Raw genomic sequence first — 12,187 nt, 5'->3', positions numbered from 1 at the left:
AGCAAGTTGTGCAATTTAGGGATGGCTGTATAAAAGAATGCCATATGTAATCAATCAGAGTTCCAGAAATAGGTTGCTTACAGCATTCATCCATTAACTCATTTCCTTGGAAAGTAAAAGGATTGCAAATAGGACAATATCCAGATGTTAAAATCTCATGTGCTGTCTTACAAAAGGGAGGAGACAAGATATAAAATAAGTTCTGGGGTATGCCAAAGCATAAGAAATTTTCTAAGATTCATTAAATCATGTGAAAACAATGATACAGACACATGCCAAAATGTAAAATTAAGAAAGAACAATAAAAGTGTATTAAAAATAGCATTCATTTTTACAATCTTTATTCAAGGGTAAATAAATTCTTTTTTTACAGAAACAAGTTGAGGCATTTACCTGTTTCTTTCAAATAGACTGAGGTAAAAAATGTCTCTTTTTTTCCTTTCCTATTGTTTGTGATAAGTTTTGTGGGGCAGCAACTCCCATATGCCCACTGCAAAACAAACTTGAACGTCTATATCAAGGCAGACAAGACATGGAGAATATTGCACTTGACATCTGAGTCACGTATCCCCGACTCATTACCCGCTAGTTACGTTACAAAACAAAGATGAATGCAATCTGGACATATACAATACAGGTTAACACACAACTTCTATAAATCAAATAAAATATTACCCATTTAAGATACATGACTGAAATTACTGTTCTGTGGGGTGTAAAAGATACACAAATACCAGAAATTTGCTAATGATTATTCTTTTATTCAGTTTAACTCTTCAGTGAATAGAAGTATTACTATTATAAAATGTTTTGGCCTCTTTCAAGGTCCAGCCTCAGGTCAAAACAATATTAATGAAAACAACAGAAAGACTTTTTCATCCCACTCACCACACACAAACCCTCGCATAATTTGGTGGAGGAAAAAAAAGAGAGAGATGAACTTTGGTACAAATGCTGCATAATAAAAACAATAGCGTTAATTAAACAAGATTACCACCACCTTTGTTTCTAGGGTGAATGCCAAGTAAGATCTTTAAAGTTCTTGAAATGTGGGGGTTTAGTCAAAACTCGTATCTAAATGAATGCTGTTAAAAGAATGGCTCTCATGAATGAGCCTAGTTCTTTGATATCCCTCAATAACAGAGACCTTCCTCACTAAGCCCTTCTGTTTTGAATTCTTAATTATTTGAGCAATTTCCACCCTGACGGTTTTGAAGGTGCACAGAACATTTATAGAACAGTCAGTCACAGCAGGGAAATTGCAAAACATGTTCTGTCATTTCTGTATATTTTTGATAATTTTGAGAGAGATTGCTCCGAGGCGTAGTTGGACTGTAAACAGTGTCTACATACCAAATTGGATCTTTGCTGATCATCAGAAGATGCAAGTGATGGGAACAGAGCTTTGTGAAGTGAAATCTCCTGTAGGAACAGGGAATGTAGACCACCAAGTGTCTGATACAAAATGCAAACACCACTTTGTTAGTAACGTTTGAATACTAAAATGTATTTCAATATTGAAATGGGTGACCTACAGAGGAAGGGCTTTCAACCCTAATATTGAGCAGCAGAATCAGCATTCTCAGAAACAGAACTTAAAAGGTATTTAATAAACAGTATACATTTTTCTTACTTTAAAAGTAATAAAAATATTTTCATTTCTTTCAGAGAAAGTTGGTCATTTGAGGACTTCTACGTGAAAACCAAAACAGTAACAGGTAACTTGCATGGGCTAAATCCAGATTTCCCTAGTCCCTTAGGTAATCCTGACCCAAATGGAATCTGAGACAGAATCCAGGGGTCAGCTTTGTCTCCCATGAGTTTATCCATGTGGCAGAGAAACAGGATTTAGTCCCACACGTAACTTTCACTGACACCTGCAGGAGTCTAGTGGTTGGAAGGGCTGCAGATGCAAGCCTTTGTCTATGAGATATGAAGGAATGCTTAAGAATACAGATGTGAACCTGTAACTAATCTCTTCATTTTAATGACAGCCATGATTTCCTTCACACTGCAATAATTTTGTATTTAATACACTCTTAGAGCATCACCTTCTTCCCAAAGGCATCAGATACTGTTTATTTCTCTTTGCACAGAAATATGCACTATAGGTTCTAATCCACCAATAGAAAGTATTAACCAGTTTGTTTAAACAAAACAATCCTTGTAAACCAAAACTAATAGTTTCACTGAAACTAGATCCTCATCTGTAGCCATTGACTGCAGTAGGTTTTGGATCAGGCCCTAAAACAGGCATGGGTCAGAGCTAGCTAATGTATCAGCCTTGCATCCAGGAAATGTAGAGGATATAGAGGCTAAAGTTGCACTGACTTTGTACTTACTTATTAAAAAATGGACATCAAGTTTTTTAGATCTAATATATGATTTACCATAGGGAATGTACATAATTGTTTGTCTGTGCCAATGTAACTTTGATTTCCAAGTCTTCTTGTTCAAGATTGTTCATATGTACATTTTGACCATCTGTTCCAGAGTATCAAAAAGTGCAGAGGAAAAGTGATATTAAAAAATAAAGTACATTAGTGTTATCTTAAAATAGTCCAGTGTTGTAATTTTTTATACCAGCATGCTGGGGCTTTTTTTCCCCTAGTGCTATGCACGATTGCAGCATTACAATTTAAGAACTTATGGCAAGTCATTAGTAACTACCTAAAACTGAGATTTAAAAATCCTCATTAACGGCACAGAAATGAGTATGAAGTGGAATCCATACATCTATTTGCTGCTTAGTTCGAGAGGAAAAAAAATAAAGACCCCAAAAAGCGGAATACATTATTTTACACATAAATAAATGGTTTGGCTGCTGAGCATTGAAAGACCCTCACAATTTTGGATATATCAGCAAAAGAGTGCTGTCTTGGTGTGTGATACTAAGCCTTTGTGTGTGAACTTTTCCTGCATGTAAAGGGCTCCTGCAACAGTTCATGCAATGGTCCAGCATGCAAGGTTTATTTTGAGTGCCTAAACAGGATATAAATGGTGAGATGGAATTCTGGTAATCCTCTGGTTTAAAGTTCCTCTACTGGGATCTCTAATTTACAAATATTTCTCTTTTGGTCTGAACCCTCTCTACTAGAATTTAAAGGGAGGAACAGAAAAAAACCTCTGCCAGTAAATATGGGCTTAATTTAGCTCTCCCTGGGATAATCACAGGGACTGTTCTTACAGAACATCAAACAGCAACAAGGAAAGAGGGAAACAGGACAAGAAACAAGTATTAGAGAGAGGTTTCTGTATACCTTAGGTACACAGAAGATAGGTAATAACACTACTTGATTCTGATGAAAAACTATTCAGGCACACAGGCGATACGAGGAACCTCTAACCTCAGGAGTTTAAACAGCATTCATGAAAAAATTAGCTTTTAAAATTTAAAGCAGCCCACCAAACAGACTGGTACAAATACATTCCTAAACTCAAATATATGGGATTATGCGTATGAACAAAGTAGTATACAGCTCATTGTATATACCTAATCTAACAAAAATAGGCTTACATATGATAATTTTAAATCCTCAGTATTAATGAGAAAATTTAAAATACTCGTGATACTATTTTTTTAATATTAAAGGGGCTTTTAAAAATGTTTTTACTAACTTTTACCACTCATATGTTATCTATAGTTTTCCCAACATGAGATGTTTTCTCTAACAGAATGATACCACTGCAACATGCAAACAAATATCACATCATCGGCTGAGAAGAAACAAGTGTTTTTAAACTTGCTGCCAGTAAAACTAATTTTGTAGTGTCGGAGTTGCTAATAGAAATCCGCAGCCATGGCCCCTCTTTGCTTTTCTTGGTTCTTGTAAGTTACATTTTTAAAAGTGGTTGTTGACCCTCTGTACAGTGGATTTGTTTCCTAAAAAAAAAAAACAAACACCACCACCACCAAACAAAACCAGAAGAAATGGGTCATGCAAGGTTTAACTCATCTTGGCATTGCTTCGGCTGCAAGCAGATGTAGCTGCACACCGCTGCCTTGAGCGTACCCCTTCAGCAAAGGGATCATTTCGGTCCATGCTTCCTGACCCAGCAGTACGGGGCAGGTTGTACATGCACCAGCCAGTACCACTCTGCTTCCCACAGTGCAGAAGATGACGATTTATACTTAATTTGTGAGAAATCTGGCCCAGACCGTCTAAGAATAGCCTTCAGCAGCTCACTTACATTCCAAGCCACTGAAATTCAGACTGGTCTGTATGAGGCAGCCCAAACCAGTCTATTCTCAGGAACATGCTCCACTTCGCACCTCCCTCCTGGATTAAAGTAATGCACATCATCAAACAATACTTTATCAAACATGCCCAATACGATTTGTGTATCAGATGTTGAGGTTGGACCATTCTAAAAGCACAGATAGTGCCTCTGCAGTGAAGTGTGACCTGTCACTGTCCCCTTGGCTTGAGCCACACATAGTACCATGCTCTGGGAGGAGGGCAAGCCCCACTCGGGCTTTTAATCCTGGCCCCTCATCATTCACTTCCTGTCATTTCCCCTTGTGACAGAAAATTAAAATGCTTTTATATCAAGTGTATCCTTCCCTTCCCTATTACCATATGCAGCTCCTCCGAAGGATTAAGGAAACATTCTCAAGTGACCTTGCCTGCAAGTAACTGATTTTTCCCGCCTCAGGAGCTGAGGGGCCAGCAGCATCCGTTCTTGCAGGAATGTTGCAATCGCAGGGCTTTGTGCGGGAAGGGAGCAGGGTGAACGGGAGCATGTGTCCTCCTGTCACCCACCAGAAACGCTTACTCAACATGCTTTTGTTCAAAGAGGCTCAGAACTCTTAAAATTTTTGCAGAAGAGCAAAAAAGTGAAGGGCAGAAAGGAAAGAAGAAAAGGGAACACGGGGTATGAGCTTGCATTAGACATCCGCAAGCTATAGATAGAAAATAAGGCCTGAATTTCTCTGTCCTTTGACCTGCATTTTGGACATTCATTGCTCCTCTGCATCAGTGGGCTCTCGTCATGACGGAGGCCATCAATAATCTCTCTTTCCCAAAACGGTCTCTGTTTCTCGGAAGAGGGGGACCCCTCTGATAATTACATAGGCAGCAAAAACTTTGCTAAGAATAATCAAAGGTGAGGTACTAATTAAAAAACAACTAAAAATCTAATCTACATCCTTTTATGTGTGAAAGAAAATAAACTGTGAGATTGACCTCTAGCTATTTTTCATCCCTAAAAGAAAATAAATCATAATTTTACTAAAAATTAGAATAGAATAGTAAATGTAGTGAAAACCTACCAGTGAAATCTATCCATTTAAAGGAACAAAACCAAGACAGAATTTCACAGGCAGTTGCGCATCATAGAGTCAAAGAACCTCATATAAAATCAATGCATTTAACATACCGTTTGCCATTTAACTTTCCTTTTTTCTGCTTCAAACTTGGCCACCTCTTTTCGGTCTTGAACTGACACCAGTAATTTCCATATACAAAGTAAAACAATGCCAATGAGAAGGATAGCCAGGGTGACACCCACCATTATCATTGGAATATTTGGAAGCTGTGGGCAATCTGTGAAAACAAAAGAATTATGACTGTGGGTATCCAATCAATAATTTTTAGGCAATTAAAAACAGCCAAGAGGCATGCTGGGCTTCCCATTTGCTGTGAGCTGTGCATGCCTTTTCCTTCAAGTTCATGCTATTTTCCTCCTGATAGCTTGCTAAAGGGTTTGTGAAACTGGCTAAAAAATATTGCATTACATTGTTAAAAAAATTAATTGCTAACTTCTTGCACCGCTTTTTTACCGTGTCACTTAGCAGCTGCTGGATACAGACACAGATTCTGAAAAGTTAGAAAATTATTTTTAGCTCTGTGTCCATATAATTCTAAAAACCAGGGCTGAGTTGCTAAGATTATGAATTTTACAGTGTTATGGGTGAAGCTGTACTGCAATTAACTGATATTCAGTGTGTTACAGAGGAAAAGATTCCAGTGAGACCTATATCAGGGTAAATTCACCGATGGTAATGAGAAAATAGAGGAAACTGCATTGCACTCATGAAAACAATGAGGAAAAAAATCCATTAGACTTGCTGAAAACATTGGACTGAATAATTTGAAGGAATTTTGCATTTCAAGTTCTTCAATAAATTTTATCATATATTTCAGAGAGTCAAAATTATCACTGAATTTTTTCCTTCACCGAAACACTTTAATATTAAACTGTATTGCTCTTGAAAGTTGGTGAATTTTTTTTTTTGCTGAACCATGATTTAAGGACATTGAAGGATCAATTTCGTTCTCAGTTGGCTTACATGATTGTATTCCGCATTACTTTTTGGATTGATGTCACCATTTAACCAATTCTGAGGTGTCTGGTTTGAGCAGTGAGCTAATGCTCTGGTGACTGGTGCTTGTCCTGACTTCACTTCCTTAAATGAAATCAATTTCTAGAGCATTATTAGAGGTTTCACCTTGGTTCACATTCTCATGCAGCGCAGCCACCACAGCACAACAGTTTCAGGGCCTGGAAGCAGAACAGCAGATGCCAGTGGAGCTGGTTATTGTAGAGCTTTGGTAGGGCCACTACACAGCGTTTAATGACCTGTGCCTTCCCTAAGGTGTTTATTTCACCTTTCTTTTTCAGAACTACTTAAAAGACATAGCAAATGTATTTAATACAGAGAAAGTCTTACCCTTAAATTCTTGAGTTTTAGGGGTGTAGTTTACAAAGGGACAACCATCTTTGCTGTAATAGTAACCTATACAAAACCAGAATACTCTTCTTACGGTAGAAGCTGCTTTTTTGTGCGGCAAAATGACTTTCATTCTCACACGTATGCTAGAGAAAGGCTACACAAAGGGTTAACAAAATAATAAACGCCATTTGTGCTAACAGAATGAGGTTACGAATCTGTGTGGCTTTCCCTAAAACATAACTAACATACATCACTGAAACACAAAGTGTGTTCAGAGGAAAAAATAAAAAAAAAGGAGAAAAGCATTTTTATTGCATGGAAACGAAACTGTTTGGCAAGTGAAAATTTGCATCTGTGCTCTCTCTCTCTCCTGTCCTACATGATTAGGAGCTTTAATGAGAAATCAGTAGTGAAACAACTGTAAATAAAGAAGTAATGTTAAATGAAGGGATATAAAGAGATCTGTTGAATATCTATTGGTTGTGCAAAACATTTGAAACAATGATACTGCAAAATAATTGTATTTTAGAATTTCATCAGGTATCCCCAATCAGAGAGTATTATTAATACTGCATTAAATAAGTACTTGAGGAGGTGCTCTTTTGGCTGGGCAGAGGAGAGCTACAAACACAAGGAGGTGCAGTCTCACGCATTAAAGCTCAGCTTCTGGGTAGTTCACCCGGCCTGCATTTTGAAATCAGATTTCACGTGGAAAAAGCAGTATTCACTACTTACCTTTCTGTTCTATGCTATGAATGACTGTCCTTCCCTGTTCATCCATAGCCAGCAGAAATGTGGTTATACATTCATTTTCCCCCTGCAAAGAGCAGGGAATGGATTTATCCTCTGAATAATCTGCAGATAGAGGGGAAAAAAGTCATTCATCAGATCAAATTAAATTTAACATGTAATAACAATAAGAGAGACTGCTGGCATCATGGTTGTCACAGCCCCACCTGTGGATGGTAAAGAGTGAAAGACGAAAACGGAAATACCTCCAGAATTTCTACAAAATTTAATGATTTCTGGTTTTTTCCAATTTTTGTTTCCTTTCCAATTTTTCACTTCCATTTCTGACAAACCAACCCAGGTGTTGTCAATCTGCCCTGACTGTCCTGTGCACCTTTTTAGTCTGGTGTACTGTGAATTGCAATGCATGGGAAGTGCTTCCAAGATGCTTAACCACCAGCTGTCTAGGAAATGTGATAGTCCCCAGTTATAGGACAAAGCAAACAGTATGTTCTCTTTGGTTTACAGCTACTCCTACTGTGCCTAGATCATATTTCAGTAGATATACATACATCAAACAGCAATGGATACTGTTAAAAGGGCTGCCATTTATTTTTTCCACAATAACCCTCTCAAACATTAGTGTGTCCAGTACTGTCGCAACAGTAAATATGGATTATGACAGAAAACTGCAGTGCTGGAATCTTTGTAATGTGATTCCAGGGGAAGCAGATAAAAGTGACCCGAGATGACAGTCTGCCTCCATTTATTTGTCTCTCCAGTTATTGTAGATCTGCACAAAAGCTTAATCCATTTTTTCCCCCAGATGATTCCTAACTGGGAAAAATGCTGAGAAAAAGGAATGGGAGACAGGAGGAAGCTGACTGTGAGAGACGATATAAAGCAAATAAGATGATCAGAAATTGATACTACAGATCCAATGGCATAATTTGGAGGACAACCATTATATAATGTTTTTACAGAGCAAAAATACCTGACGTTGTAACTGTGTAATAACACATTTGGGGTTGAACTCTTACCATGTTTCCATATAACTCATGATTTGAATTGGGAATCTAGGTATGCTTTTCAATACATTTTTGGAAAAAATGTTTCATTTTTAGAGGTAAGAAAAACCAGTAAGCTTCTCAAGCATTTCCTTAAAAATAATTGTTACTCTCCAATATTTCTTACCCATTCAAAACTCCTACTGAAATTTCATAGGCAACTGTGCTAAAAATCTTATGTTCTCCAACTTTTATATGAAGAGTAATGAAATATAAAGTAGGAACCAGACAGGAATATGGAATGTAAAGAAGCCTATGATACATAAAGAAATAAGTGCTCAATTTGTGGGGTTTTTGTTTGGGTTTTTTTTTTGTTTTTTTTAATCCTATTTTTTATTATCATAAGGTTTGGTCTTACAGAAAACACTATTAGATGTTTCAGAAATATGAAAGTACAAATAGTTGTCTACAGTCCTTTTCTCTGCTTGTTACAAAAAGAGAATCACATCTGGTTGGATTTTAATGGAAACATGCTCTTGATTTGCGATGATCTTGTATTTAACCTGTTGCCTGTCCTTGGTGGCAGAGCAATGTGTTATCTGTCAAGGTGACAGGCAGACATGACTTGCTGATTTAACAAGATTTGGGTTTGTTAGAAGGCCCACTAACTGCAGACTGAGTGCACTGAATTAATGGCACTCATAGCCAGGTCACAATTCCAGTAACACTGTCACAAGTTTTGCAATATTTGTTGTTTCTCAACTCTTTTAAGCAAGCAGTTCCAAAGAATATTAGCTTGTTTTTTTCTTCGTTTGTTTGTTAAAAAAAAACAATAACAAAAGAAGGAAAAGGGAAGTTTTTTGCTGTTCTGAAGGCAGAGGAAAACTTGCAGGCATATTCCAAATATCATCCAGAAGGCAGTAGCTGCAAATATGTTAGTTATTTTTAAATTGTAATTTTTAATTTAATGTCATCATTTGAGACCAAGGAGAGGAGAAATCTAATTATGTGCAGGGATGTAGAAATGAAAGCAAAGATGCTAGTTCAAGCTATTCAGAACCCAGGTTGCACTTAGTATTTTTATTTCTCTGATGTTATTTTTAGGATGAGGGATCTCTAAGAGAGACTATTGCATAGATGATTTTCAGGTCATCAGCATAAAAATTTGCCTAGGTAGGTAAACTGTAATTTACACCTGTGTAATTTTCTGCCTTCTGAAGTGAAATCATCGTATTTTTCCCACTTCTGCCTGCAGCCTAATTCCATTAATTTCAATGGTATTTGAAATCACTGGAGTCACACTGGAAGAAGACGTGGGTAACAGTGACAAGCTGGAGACTTCGAGTGCATAAGTGTTTCCTACAGATACGTAGATAAAAGATTCAACAACAACAAAATTGATTGTAAATGTAAATGTTGCTATGCCCTTTCTTTTTTGCCTTTTGCTCAATACAATGCTGGTTTTGAGCAGTTTCAACTCATTTTGACTCAAAACAACAGAGCAGTGCTGATGCAGAGGTTTATCCAGGCTCCAGCATCCACTTTGTTGCTGCATTGGGAATTCGTGCGGTGCCAGCACTATGGGGCAGGAAAACCTCTGTTTCTTCAAGGGAAGTGTAATGGTCCCTGTTGGGGAAGTAGCCTGGTGCCCTGTGGCTGGGGTGGTGGCAGGAGCTGCTTTTTAGGAATTGCGTTTCCTCCTGGGCAGCAAGTATAGCACCAAGGGCTCCTCTTACACCCATCTGGCAAAGGGAGGATTAGCCTGATGCAAATATTAAAAATGGATGAAAATAAATATTCCAAAGCGATGCCTGCTGTGGAGATAAGCCCAGTAAATGTGAAGCGCTGCTGTGCCATCCCGTGCTCTCCCGGATGCCCCAACAGGGAGGTTGCCCATGCAGGGGACCATGCCCGTGTGGGGGACCCTGCTGGGGGACAGTGGGAGAAGCCCCCGGCACCCACAGAACTGAAGCAGAGGAGGCGGAAGGCACGGCTCAGAGGCTACAACAGGCATTCCCAGGAAATGGGAAAATGTGAAGCCTATGCTTCTTTCGTGCTCCACAGTTCCAGTCATTATGTTGCAATGTACGCGTGCAAAAGAGAAAGTAAATCTTTATTTACTAATATTTTATTTCACCAAGGGCAATTTCTAGTTTTCAAAAGCCTTGAAGCATTAAGGAAACTGAAAGATAAACCAGAAAGATGCAGTATGCTACCATGTGAAGTTGCTCAATCATCTGCCTTAAATATTATGTGGTGGTGGAGTTATACCACTTTCAAAAATTGTTTTTGTTTAGGTAATACAGTTTTGATTTTAAGATTTTTTTTTAAATTATTATTTTCAAGATTTTTTTTCCCCTTAGGGCTTCTTAATGAGGCTACCTCCATGCCAGACCCACTCCTTTGAGCTATTACACAAGCATTTAAGATGAGACACAGTCTGCAACAGCTCTTTTTTTTTTTTTTTTAAAGGTTAGGGTGGGAACAGTTATCCAGCCTTCGCTACAGCAGTTGCTGTAACTGCTGTAACTAAAGTTTAAAACTAAAGAATTACTGACAGTCCCAATCATGGAAGCACAGGACATGTAAAACAAAAAAAAGGAAATAAGCAGGAACAGGAGGTGATGTCATGCTCATATTCCTGTGACCTCTGTGTGTGAGAACAGAGCCATGTAAGTGACTGTTCCTGCTCTTGATTAGTATTCATTATGTTTGAAAGTAGAATGTCTTATATATTCCTACCTACAATTATCTGCCATCTGGCAATAGTCACCTGAAAACTTTACTAACTGCAGCAATACAATAAAAGTGCTCACATGTTTTTGAAAATTATGAAGACAGTTTTACATTTATAAAGAAATGCTGATGTCTAGACATGTACAGCATAGCAATAATTTTAACAAAAAATACAAAATTAAAATTAGTTTTCCTTACAAGGGCAATTTGCACCTTTTGAGCTCTATATTGTGGAGTAATGTCATCAAACAGCGCAGCTTTGTTGGAAAGATGCGTATCAGTGAAATTTATGCATGCATGCAGCTCTGGGTGGGCTTCTACCAGTTTGCAGGCACAATCCTCAGATGTGCATACAGCTTTCTGCATTGTCATCCTAACTTTTACATTTGTCTCATTTAATGCTTATGTTTACATCTGTGGTGTGGATATAACGCACCTATATCCTGCCTCACCTAACAGTTGCATTTTGCCATAGGATTGGGGCTAGAGTTGCCATAAGAATAAATACAGCCAAGCACTTTCCTCTACAGTGAAGAAAGAGACTTGGACATAGGTTTTTGGTTGTGGGGTTTTGGGGTATTTATTTTTCTTTTTTCCTGAGAGTACTATTTTATTCAAGGTTGATTCCAGAAATCCCCATTGATGGAAGGCAGTTTTATATTAAAACGAGCAACTGAAATATGTGCTTAGCCTTTAGGATACTAGGAATGTCTCAATAAAACCTGACAAGAAGCAGACCAGCTAAAGGGTTGTGCCTAGTTGCCAACTGTAATCAAGACTCAGCATAAGGGCTGGAGGCAGGTTTTGCATTTGTATGGTAAAAGAAGCCACACTGAAACTCATGGTGCAGGTATGACTTAACCTCCGGGGCTTTCATCAGCCACTGGTTTGCAGGGACTGGTATTTACTAAATCCTGTCCTTTTTTACATAAACTGCTTAGAAAGTAGGCATGATCCAATGAGTTAATTAACCTGGAGGGGTAATACCAGCCCTGATCTGCATTTCCTACTTACCATAAAAGAACTGTAGAGAGACAGC

At 38.0% G+C, this 12,187-nt stretch overlaps 1 protein-coding gene across 2 annotated transcripts in view; it reads right to left on the bottom strand.

The window, feature by feature from the left end:
* Nucleotides 1-3,781: 3,781 nt before the first annotated feature.
* Nucleotides 3,782-12,187, bottom strand: part of ITGB6 (integrin, beta 6) — a 30,500-nt gene continuing 22,094 nt past the window's right edge. For both annotated transcript variants that reach the window (XM_010153886.1, XM_010153885.1), the window contains 3 exons: nt 7,412-7,531; nt 5,380-5,546; nt 3,782-3,883 (listed from right to left, as the gene is read on the bottom strand). In XM_010153886.1, the coding sequence (XP_010152188.1) occupies nt 3,782-3,883; nt 5,380-5,546; nt 7,412-7,531 (389 nt within the window). The remainder of the gene's footprint in view (nt 3,884-5,379; nt 5,547-7,411; nt 7,532-12,187) is intronic.

This window comes from Eurypyga helias, unplaced genomic scaffold (assembly GCF_000690775.1).
Source record: "Eurypyga helias isolate BGI_N326 unplaced genomic scaffold, ASM69077v1 scaffold3996, whole genome shotgun sequence".
NCBI lineage: Eukaryota > Metazoa > Chordata > Aves > Eurypygiformes > Eurypygidae > Eurypyga > Eurypyga helias.
This window is presented reverse-complemented; position numbering and strand designations above follow the sequence as displayed.